This window comes from Lepidochelys olivacea, assembly GCF_965140295.1.
Source record: "Lepidochelys olivacea isolate rLepOli2 genome assembly, chromosome: 3".
Taxonomy (NCBI): Eukaryota; Metazoa; Chordata; order Testudines; family Cheloniidae; genus Lepidochelys; species Lepidochelys olivacea.
The window spans coordinates 121,814,827-121,827,215 of record NC_140413.1 but is presented as its reverse complement, the minus strand read 5'-3'; the positions used below and the strand labels follow the sequence as shown (position 1 = coordinate 121,827,215).

At 35.1% G+C, this 12,389-nt stretch overlaps 1 protein-coding gene across 3 annotated transcripts in view; it reads left to right on the top strand.

Moving 5' to 3' along the window:
* Positions 1-10,361, top strand: part of WTAP (WT1 associated protein) — a 36,756-nt gene extending 26,395 nt beyond the window's left edge. For 2 of the 3 annotated variants that reach the window (XM_084623717.1, XM_084623716.1), the window contains exons 6-8: positions 1,619-1,797; positions 6,760-6,914; positions 9,136-10,361. In XM_084623717.1, coding sequence (XP_084479843.1) covers positions 1,619-1,797; positions 6,760-6,914; positions 9,136-9,719 — 918 coding nt within the window. In that variant the 3' untranslated portion in view covers positions 9,720-10,361. Of the gene's footprint in view, positions 1-1,618; positions 2,356-6,759; positions 6,915-9,135 lie in introns of those variants that run through there. The other variant, XR_014710908.1, reaches the window with a different exon arrangement.
* Positions 10,362-12,389: the final 2,028 nt, after the last annotated feature.

Sequence of the window (12,389 nt, the reverse complement as noted above, 5' to 3'; positions counted from 1 at the left end):
TTGTTTGAAAGACCCCCTGTAAATGATTAAAACAAAATGACTATTCTAGTTTAAGATATCCACTGTTTCACTTGGACTTCAAGTTGCATAATTAAAATAAAATCTAATCAATCAGAGTTTAAACTGGTTTCAGGGACTAAACCTGCCCCTGGGTCTTCGCTGCTGTTTAAAGTGGTGGTGGTCTTTCAGTCAGATTTTTGTTGTTGAAAGACTCACTCAAATAGCATAAACTGACTATACAAAGAGAACAGTCAAGCTAACTGGACATGCAGTTCTGTCAAATGCACAAAATAGAAAAATATTTGTGTTTTTTTTAGTTTATCACGTATACAAAGCAGCCTCAATCCTGCAGGCAGATCCTTGTGCCTGGTGCAGAGCTTCTTTGACGTAAGTGAAACTTTACTTAGGTACAAGGATTTGCCAGTGCATATCTACCTACAGGATTGGGGTGTATAAGTGATCACAGCAGCTAAAAATCAAACAAATGTAATTTTTAAAGTTGATGTTTCTTTCAGCCTGTGAAATTCTTAATTTACTTAGTTGTAATAGAAACATGAGAGAGGTTTAGGAAGCATATTAAACTGAATTTAGTATAAACCGATTCTGCCTGTGCTAAGGGGATGTAATTTTAACAAGTATATGGATTTAGAATTCAAATACTTCTGTTTAGCACCCCTTTTAAAGTAAAGTATATAAAGATATGGTTTTTAAGTTAAAAGAATTCACACTTCCAAAAATGCATTTGAATGAATCCTATTTAAATATGGTAACAGTAGTTCTATAAGTAATTCATGTGCTAAAAGAAAATAGGTAAATTAAAAGTAACTACAAATTTTTCTTTTCATTTCATTACTGGATTGCAGATTCTGCAAAAGAACCTAAATCCAAACAAAAACCCTTTTTTTTTTTTGTTGAAGTATAGCTTAAATTTAATTTAAAACAAGATAATGAAGTTTCATACTCTGTAACAAAACACAGATTTTCAACCTTAGCTTCCTGATTATTCTTAAATAAGAATACCGCAAATAATACAAACCAGCATCAAAGGTGCCTGTTTTGTGGTCTTCATAAACACATCAGGATTTTAGACAAACAATTTGGAAATAGTAAGAACCACTATTTATTTGTCAACATTAATGTCATCACTCTGATTTGGTCTACATTACAGGTATATGGAAACTAGTCAATTTCTAATTTGACTTTGGGAAAACTCTGGTTTTGATACTCTTCCTACTTGTAGTCACCTTTCAGAAGAATGCAAACAATCAAAAAGTAGAGTATTATAGTAGCCTAAATGCTATTCTTATTATGAAAACCTAAATTGAGGTGGTATGAAGAATTAAGTAGATTTGGGAGAGAGAAGCAAAATTTGTAGCCTTTAAATTTAAAGTAAACTGAGCCATATTTTTTTCTATTCTGGGGTCATTTTCCTACTGATTTATACTTTAGTTGATACTGCTGTCTGCCTGTGAATTTAACAGTTACAATATGGAAGGAAAATGAGCTTCTTTTAACTCCATCAGCAGAATAATGTGGCTTCTTTTAACTGTCCATTCTGAAATCATTGACACTTTTTAAATTATAAACAGTAACAATTTGTTTCTCTTATTTTATGCAGAATCAGATTCAGTACCTCAAGCAAGTCCAGCAGCCTAGTGTTGCCCAACTGAGATCAACAATGGTGGACCCAGCCATCAACTTGTTTTTCCTAAAAATGAAAGGTGAACTGGAACAGACTAAAGACAAACTGGAACAAGCCCAAAATGAACTGAGTGCCTGGAAATTTACGCCTGATAGGTAAACAAAACAAATACTCCCCAGTCAAGACTACCCTGACAGTCTCACTGCGAGAATGCTATGGTGGGACAGCCACGTACTCGTTTCCACACCAAGACTCAGACGTTTTGAGCCAAAAAGCCACATTCTTATACTGTCCAGCTTGTAATGCTTAATGTAAAACTTACCAGATGAACCTTGTGTTTCAGCTTTTTTCTCCCCCTTTGCTTCAGAGGCCTGATGGCGTCGGACTATTCTGAAGAAGTGGCTGCCTCTGAAAAAAAAATTTCTTTTCTAGAACATGTAGACACGTGCAAAGTGGTTCTATTTGAAGAAATAGAGGGAGAAACAGAAGGCTTAAGTCTGTGGCACACTGTGTCTACAGACAGTTTGGAGGAGAGAGAACCTAGAGATTTTAAATCATGAATTGAACATGTAAAATTCCAGTAAAATGTAAAAATGGAATATGCTTCGCTCTTAACCTTGAGCCTAGTGACTTAGAGACACTGTAAGTCAGTTTTGCCAATAAGACTGGACTTCCTGCTTGTTCACTGAACTGCTGGGTCAAAACTCAATGAGGTGAATTTTGCATTAAAGAGTTTATTTGCTAACCAGCTTTAAATAGCCACAAGAGAGTGCTATTTCATATTGCATCAGTGGTAGTGTACACTTCTGACTGTTTAGCATTTGGGCTATATAGCATTTCACTGAGCCTTAAGTCAATATGATTTTAAATAATGGATTGTTCTCTGGATGGTTGATGATACTGTGGACTCAAAAATAGGACTGTATAAAATACAGGTACTATCTAATTGCAGGTTTTAAATTGTTTGAAGCAATATATTTGATCACAACTAGAGTGTATGATTAGGAAAACTAGTTGTGATAAGTATTTCACTGCATGGAAACATGCAGAAATGAGAATTTTTTCAAACGTCTATTCTGAGAACTGATCTCAAATGCTTCATATATAAGGCACACATAATGGCAACTGTCTTCAGTGTTGGTATGGGGTATTTTTTGTTTCATTGTATGCCTGTTTTTGTATTGCACTTCTATATAATATGTGCCTTGAAAGCGTTGTTAATATAGAGCTTAAGGAACACGACGGTAATACTATTGTACTGTGAAACTTTTGGGGTAATGAACGAGAATGTTACCTTTAAGATGTCTCGTTCTCTGAAAAGAGAGGGAAGACCATATTCTTAAAAAAAATAATAATTTAAACACATGCATTCTTCTGGCTGGAATCAATTAAGGAGCTTTGCTACTCTATTGATGCCTTTTTGTAATGTTGTCCCAAGTTATTTGCAAGAATAGTAATATGGGACAGCTCAGAGTGCATGTTTTGAGATGTGTAAGTGTGCAGAGAAATGTGAAATTATGTGGACTGGTATAGTGCTCATGTATTGTTAGCTGATTAGTTTGTCAGAACATTAATGTTCTAAATATACAGTCGGGCACTATTTCATGACTCCGTCCAACACTGTGGAAAGTTCACTGTAACCAAATCATTTTAAAAAAACAAACCAAAACCCCAAATCCACCAGGTTCCATTTTATAAAAGGTAATGTATTCTAACTGCTTATTGTTCAAAATGCACTTTTCATTAAGATCATTTAAATTTTAATTCAACTCACTTAAAGTATCTTAAACTGTTGTGCTTCACATAATTAATGTGGGCAAGAAAGAGTAGTGTGCTTTTGTGTAGTGTTACCTAAGCGGTGGATTTACATCAAAAGAAAACCTTCAAAATTTTAATTTTTTAAAAAAATTATACATATATTGAATCTATTTTGCTGTGACAGTATTATTTAAGGTTTTAGTGATCTAGCATCAAAACAAAGGTAAGACTTGCATTAGTGAACAATTGTGTTAGTGTTACCAAGTAATTTGAAAGTACTGTTTACTATAATATGCAGTCAAAAAAACCAGCCATGCTGATTTCTTGGTAATTTGAAGTTTATAAATCAGTTAATTTATTTAGATAAAGGATGCAAAACTGTCCTTTGGAGCAAAATGTGTTGTGTGACACTGAGGTGACAAATGTGTTTCTTACCACTTTGTCTTAATTTCAAGCAGAAGTATTTAAAATCTTGTTTTGCTAATTTTTATATAGTCTTTGAGGGGGGGAGGTTATGTTGTGTTTAAAAGTAAGTGATAAAAGAACTGAACAATATTCCCTAATTCAAATATTGTGTAATCTGAGTCTAATCATGGTGCAAGTATATGAATACATATTAGATACATGCAGGAAATAGAATGCAAGGAATCAACAATTTATTTCTAGTCTGTTTGTTTGTTTGTTTCAATATTTAGGGAACTCTTTTATTTGTCATTGGGTTCATGATTTTATTTTCATTGGTAAAGAGATGAGTCAGACTGCTCAAGCTATAAAGGGTTTGTAGAAATTTTTATTGTTTCACTAGGAACGGTTTCCCATTTTCGTCCTGTCCTTCTGTATAACTACTTTTATTTTATGGCACCTCATCTCATATTTGAAAGAGTTGATGATCTCCTTCAAAATCTTTAATTGTTCTGAACTAACCCGACACACGTCTGCTCCAATTCCATTGCAAGCCCAAGTTTAGCATCAAGCCTGGGACTTCATTGTAGTAGATGCATACAGCATTATACTTGCTGACAGATGTTTAAAGGGGGAAAGAAGTGAGTGGTTTTATTAAGCCATTTAAATCACCATTTAAACATTCAGTACATAATACGCATTTTTGTTTAAATAAAACGTCAGCGGAAACTTCACTTAGAGAAAACTTACTGTTACAAATGTTAGTCTTTTGAAATTTAACCCCTTCCATTTTTACAGGTTTCATAGTATGTGTTCGCACATAAATTTGGTAAACATACAGTTGCAAAACCTGGTTCTGTGACTTTAATCAGAGTTATTCTAAGATTTACTGCCTCTGATATTCTTGCATGTATTATCTTGATTACATACTTCAACATGCAAGGTAGGTTTGTTCAAACTCAGTAGTGCAAAGTGTTTAGACAAAGTAAAGTTTAGAAAAGTAAATTGCATTATAGGTAACTGTGCAAATTCCTATACGGGTAATAAAAGCAAAAGGTTTGTTGTGGCAGGAACAGACATGGTGAAGAAATAGCAGGCATTCTAGAATGGTGCAAAGCTTCTGAAGTTGTTAATGGTGCATACTAATACATGCAACAGTTGGCAATGACTGTTGTGAAGACATTACATGATGATCTATAGTGGTAGTAAATACAGAATAAAAGCTTACCAGTAGCAGGAACTTGGAAATGGCTAAATCATTGCCTGTCTGCCTAAAAGCTTTTGCAATATCTGTCACATTGGTTAAGTCCAAAGTGGTCCTAGTTTACACAGAATAAATAAGCATCCCGTAGAAAATTTTTATCTTAAATTGTATTACTTGTATTGTATTAGGTCAGCACAACTCTAAGCTTCAAGAACTTGGCATTGGACATCACATCAAGATAAAGAACAGGTTGCTGTATTAAGCACATTTGCAGGCTTCCAGGACTTTACACAGCCAGATTCCTTCTGGAGCAGCCCCTCTGAAAGATGTGGGAGAGTCAGTTGGAAGACTTTAAATGGACAGAGTTGGCAGAACTATTAAAAATCTGAAGTGTTAAAAGCTTGAATGCTTAAACAGTTAATTGAGAGATAATTTGAAGTGACTTTTGGCTGGGCACCAGTTTTGCTGGGGAGAGCTGTGGTCTGAAGCACACTAGCAATATTTTTTTACCTTTTTAATATGCAAAATTTCATTCTGCCCTTGTAACTTTATTATACAGTCTCAAGCTGACCTCCTCAGGCTTGTTACCTAATACAAGACCTGAAGTTCAATCACAAACCCATTAATTCTGTTTTTCCAGGGCTTTCATTTCCTGTGGAAAAAGAGGACTGCTTCATTATATATGTTGCTAAACCTCAAAGAAGGCAAAATATTTGTGGTTACTTTCCAAACTTTGGCAGACCAACAGTGTTAGAGGGCTTTAGCTATCAACTTTATTTTGTGATTAAATAAATATTATTGCCTATATATTAATTTGCATACTAGTTCCTATAATGCTCTACATTGCAGTTTTAACATGAAGATTTAAGATATGTGTATGTTCCTGATTTTGCAAAAAGCAGAATATCAGATCTGCTTTTTCCCCATGAAATACTTTTTGGTCTGGTGTTTCTTGGCTTTTGATCACCAGGCACTCTTAAAGGTACACTGTCAACTTTGAAATCTGGTTAAACTTAAAAAAAACAAACAAAAAAAAAACAAAAAAAACACTACTTGCTCCTGAATCCCCCTGCTGCCTTGTATTTTTCAGCTCCATTTTCTCTTATCTCCCCTCACGCTCTGTGAAAAACACAAAGGAGGAGCTGACTGTAGCTATTGGGGAAACAACGAAGCAATGTATATAATATAGTCAAAAGTACGAAACTGGAAAAATATAAATATTTAATCATTCAGGTATGTTAAGTAAGAAGTTTTCATGCTGATCAAAAAAACACATTAAATTCAATATTCTTCAAACCTGACAGTGTAAAAATAAATAAATAAATAAAGCTGACTAGCTAGTAAAATATTTAGTACGTAAAGTGAAGGAGCACTTTTAATGTTTGTAACTCACTGTCTGATTACCAGGCACATAGTTAACCTTTTTTTTTTCTTCCTTTGAGAATGGACAAATGCCAAATTGTGTCCTTGATAGTCCAGATGTCAGTAATCAAAAACATTGTGGCCATTCATATTTACAGTAATAGAATTTGCCTTTCGCTTTTATGGAACGGCGACAGAAGATCAACAGACATTGGAACAGCACGTGGTAACTATAGGGAGACTTTCTGCTATGACAATTACCTTGAGGCACAATGTTCCTTAAATTGTGACATGCAGAAATCGCATCTCCTATCTCTGTTATAATTGTAATTGAGGAAGATTACAGAAGGTTTTATCTTCATTTTGTGATAGATGGCTCTTTCCTTTGCAGCCAAACAGGCAAAAAGTTAATGGCGAAGTGTCGAATGCTTATCCAGGAGAATCAAGAGCTTGGAAGGCAGCTGTCCCAAGGACGCATTGCGCAGCTTGAGGCAGAGCTGGCTTTACAGAAGAAATATAGTGAGGAACTAAAAAGCAGTCAGGATGGTAAGGGCTTTTTTAAGAAAATGGAAATTGCCTTGCATTTGCCCTGGCTTAATTATTTAATCTACTGGTCATGTGGATATTGTAAATTATCCCGTTACTGAGCAGGAGACACTTTTTTTTTTTTTTTTTTTCCCCCCCCTTTCCCAGAATCAAAGGGACAGTGTCAGGTTAAACATAATGTGTAAATTCTTATCTGTGGTGCTGGTTGCCTTAGATTACTAAAACAAAATATTTAAGGGTAACTTCGCTGTTTACACTGGGGTCAGAGTCACTTTAAGGTGGAGAATGAAACTATTTCACTTTTTGGGTCTGAACACAATATTCTGCACTCCTTGGACAGCAAAAGCTGCTGAACTGTTAAATGTAAAACTCTTACTTTTTATTAATTGGATGTTTATAGTCTCACTTCATTTGCTAAAAACAGGCTTTTAATAATACCTAAAATCAGTAGAAATGTTCACAAATCTTTTTACATTTCAGTGACTATTTTTTACACAAATGTTCTGCAATATTCACAATTGAAATATTGCAGCATTTGTTAGTGCCTCTGAACCTGCAAGTGAAACTACCTGTGAACTGACTGACTTTCACCTAGCTGAAATGGAGGAAAAAATCCTAGACTACTAAATTTCCAGCCTTAAAGGTTCAGAGTTTGTAACATAGGTCAGGAAATTTTTCTTCTAAATTTATTGTCTGAGAGTGGCCCTAAACAGACTTCTTTATAAAATATTTTAAAAAGAAAGTTTGGGAGTTAAGTCTGACACTGTCCCTGAAACCAGTTGCGGAAAAGAAAAGCTAGAAGTTCAACAGGACTATGCAGGTTTTATTTGACTTTACAACCTGTAGCTGGTTAATGGTTTGTGACATGATGCACTTATTTTTGAAGATAGGACTATCTGCTTCCTTTGTGAGGAAGCTCATTGTAGAATGCCTAGAAGAATTAGGGAAAATAGTTCTTACAATTGTGACATCAATTTGCAGTATGTTACTGGAATAAAGACTACTTTTTCGGTTCCCTAAATTAATGCATTAAATCACCCAAGTGACTTTTTCCTTCTAAATTTATCAAGTTGGTAATTGAAACAAAGGAAGCGAATGTTCTTTCAAAAACTGCCTCTGCAGGTATCTGCTCTTGAACATGATGCAGTGTTACAAGCTTCAGAATGATTTAAAAGCAACCACTGGGGGTATGAACGCACACTCCCTGCAGAACCAAATGTTTTAAGTGAGGTTCTAAAAGGCCTGAGACTGTAACCAGCTCACAATTCTGTTCTTTTTTTTTTTAGTTTCCTTTACAGCTGCAAATAATATGAGTTAGAGTTCTGAAAAGTCCATCTTCTCGAGATACTTTGTTTATAAAACATCAAAATAAAGTAATTGCATGTTTTGCTTTGTCATCGTAGAGTTAATGTGCAGTTTAATGTAAAAAGTGACCAAAAATTGCATTGTGGGATTCCATATTTCTCTTATTGACTCCTGGTCAAACTTGCTCAGTTAGCCAATACAATTTTTTCTTTCCCTGACTCCCGGTATTGCATCCTCAATCCAGGCTATGAGAGGCGAGCTGTTTTTTTCTTTTGTTATACATCCAAACTAAAAATTCTACAGTTGCAACTTGGTTAACAAATCTGTTAATGATGCACAAGTCAGACTGGAATCCATCTCTCTCCTGTTGTACTTGTTATGCAAGGCTGAAAGGAGGAAAAGTAATTAAATCACTTATTGTTAGTAAACTAATGATTCTGAATCCTTCTGATACCTACAGGTAGCCCATATGTTGCATCAGAATGTGCTTTGTCACTACCTTTTTTTTTTTTTTTTTTTTTTTAAACAATAGCTGCTATAGTATTGTACCTGGAAGTGAAGTTCACTTGCAGTATATTTCCTACTAATACTTTTGAGTTCAGCTATCTCCCAGCACGTATTTCTACACTGTCCCTTTGTCCAAGAATGGATTTTTCCACACACTCCTCCACCCTCACCCAATAGCTGTGTTTGAAAAAGTATGCAGATGGCAGTTTGGAATTTAGGATTTCCTCCATACAAAACATTGCAACATCACACAATTTGCAGATGCAACAGCTGAAAATACAGACCTCTAGGAACTTTAGCATACGAACCTTTAGTAATAACTCTATCTGCTCAGGATTCTATGTACTGTTTTAGGGTCCAGGTATGTGAGCTATTAAGTGTGTGCTCCAAATGTGTTTTCTCTATATAGAATTGAATGACTTCATCATCCAGCTTGATGAGGAGGTAGAGGGTATGCAGAGTACCATCCTAGTTCTCCAGCAGCAGTTGAAGGAGACTCGCCAGCAGTTGGCTCAGTTCCAGCAGCAGCAGTCCCAGGCCTCAGCCCCAGGTACCAGCAGGACTCCATCTTCTGAGCCTACAGACCAGGGAGAGGCCATGGGTAAAGACTGCAGCCGTCTGGCTAACGGACCGAGCAATGGCAGCTCTTCCCATCAGAGGACGTCTGGGCCTGGATTTTATAGGGAGGGTAGTGGCACGGAAGATGACTTCCCAGCGTCTCCAGGGAATGGTAATAAGCTCTCCAACCACTCTGAAGATAGAACAGTCAGAGGAGGTTGTAGCTACATAAACCAACTAAGTACTGGGTATGAAAGTGTAGACTCTCCCACTGGCAGTGAAAACTCACTCACTCACCACTCAAATGACACAGACTCCAATCATGATCCTCAAGAAGAGAAAACAGTGAGCATGAAAGGTAACAGAACTGTGGGTTCTCGTCATGTTCAGAATGGTTTGGACTCCAATGTAAATGTCCAGGGTTCAGTTTTGTAACATTTTTTTCTGCAACACTTTTATACAGTGTCATTTAAATTGGGAGAGGATACTGTCCAGAAACCGTTTAAATTAGTGCATACTTGTCACAGTTTTGCCTTTTTGTGGTTTTTTTGCTTCAATACCTCTGCCACTTTGGAAATTTTAACAGTTAATTACGTTGAATGTTGCTAAAAGGACATTTGTGTAGGCTCAAGTTATTTTTATATGAGTTAATGTGAAGTTGAAAATGGAAATTATTTCCACAAAGTATAACATAAATGATGTCTGTACAAATCTGTGTATATCTAGAACCTGTGCTGTGTAAGGGCATTCTTACTCATATTGTTATATTTACACCACATTCAAAATTTGTCATATTAGCTGTGGGTTTATGACTGCCAAGTTTGCCCAGTACAGTAGTTTTATCACTAAGAGATGGACTTGTTGAAGGAGTCCTGTAGTAGTTCCAGTGTTAATTACAGTTTTTTCCACCATACATCTGTGCATTTCTCCTTAGGTGACCGAATGTTTAAGAAGTTTGTGTGCATAGTTACTCAGTTTTTAAGAACTGTTGTATCTTGTTTATGCATATTGCTCTGTGACTCCAATATTATCTTACCTGTACTGACCAAACCTAAATAAAGACTTTTAATAATGTAATTTATTTTAGTCTGCATTGGTTTCATGTGATGTATTTGTATACAATGCATTTTTATTGTACATGTTTTCTGTTGGATTATTTGCCCACTACCAATCTACATAGTAAAAAATCATGCTGAAGACCTCAAGTTTGAGACATGTGACATTTTTCTTTTTAATAAATAAAAATAAGTTCTTGTAGTTTAATTTCAGGTTGGCTTGGTGGCTACGGGTGCTTACCTTGTAAATTGTTTTTGTTATCACCAAATGAAGAAGTGACAATACTATGTGTGAAGAATTGATATTGCAGACTTCATGGTGTCATAAATCTGATCCATAGCGAGGTATAAATGTCTTGTGTGTAAATTCACAAGGAATTAAACTATAAAAGCTGAAGAAATTAAGTTATTCCTGGTTTCGTTATGATTAACTTAACCTTAATCTTGAGTTAAAGCAAATCTGAAACTGCTTAAAAATAGATCACACTTTATATTGTCAGATAAATGTGTTTTTAGTTACAAGTTCTTCAGCACCTGAGTTTCTGGTGACACACTATGCTTTACCAATTTAAAGGTGGCAGTATGAAAACAAGGAGATTACTTTATAAAAATGGCACTTTTATAAACACAACTATATGGCTAAAGCCCTGTGGCACTATCTGGTGGGTTTAGGGTTAAGTTAAAGTTAAGAACCATACTTTTAAAATTGCTTTAATTTCACCTTTAACTAGAAATGCATTGACACTAGATAACTTATCAGTCTGTTACTTGAAGGTTTTATGCCGCTTGTGCATAGCGGAGGCAAAAAAGAGATACTGCTGCCAACTTTGCAGCCTGCTTGTGGAAGCACTTGCACTTCTGTTGCTGCAAAGCAGTACTTGTAAGCCATGTAGATTTTTGGAAACCATCTTTTAACTAATTGCTATTAAAAGAAACTCTACAATCCATTTTACTAAATTCTTATAAGAATAAATGTTTTGATATTTTGTTTGGTACTGTAATCTAGAGAAGAATGTGGAGTCCATGGTATACTAAAGGTGTCTACAATAGCAATATCAAAAGATGAGGGGATGGACATAACATGCTATGAAACAAAACCATGGACGTAATAAACTGCAGGAGTCCTGTTAGACATCAACATGAAATATAGCCGATCTCAATAAATGAGTTAAAAGGAGTTTCAGATACACTATTGAATCCAAGGCACTTCTGTGGTTTGATAGGCAATTTTTTCTCACTTGTATCTGCATATTTCACAGCAACTACGGAAACTACAGGTGAATGATAAAATTGACTCTGTACAGTGCCATCAAATGTTCAGAGTAAATACATGAAAAATACCTTTTCCTCTAATCTTCAAATTACAGCAATATGCTGTTTTTAATTGATTTTCAAATGTGATTTTTTTTTTAAATTGACTTCCTTATGTAGTTATCTGCCTTGCAAAATAAGGCAGTCTGATTTTGAATATTAAAAGCATTGTTTCATTTAAATTGCCTGTTTACATTTTAAATCTTTTTAATATAAAATGACTTTTTTCCCATTGTAATGGTATGTTTTAAAATTAACTTTATTAAAAAGATAGAGTGGAGTAGTTTGACAGTATTTAGGCACTCTCCATTCTAAAGCAGATCATACTAATTTTTATAAAACTTGTACATTGCCTTAGTGTAAAAACTTTCTATGCCAAGGGTAAACCAATTGCTGTTCAAATACTTGTTAAAACTATTTCCCTCTCTATTCTCCACTTGCTATGTTAATTGTGTTCCAATAGCCAGAGTTTAAAAAAAAAATTAGTGTACAAGTTTGAGCAGTTCTGCAATCCTTAGGTTGGTTAATGGGATAAAAGTTTGATCTGTTTTGCAAAATGGCTTGCTTATTGGAACATATTTGTCAGAATGCAGCACAACTGGGAGGAAATAAAGCAATGTAAAAAAACTGGCTAAACAGTTTGAATATTAAGTATGTGTGGATATATAAATGGTCATAACTATCAAATGTAATGAATTAATCAACATACAAGTGAAGTCTGCATCTTAAGATGCAGACA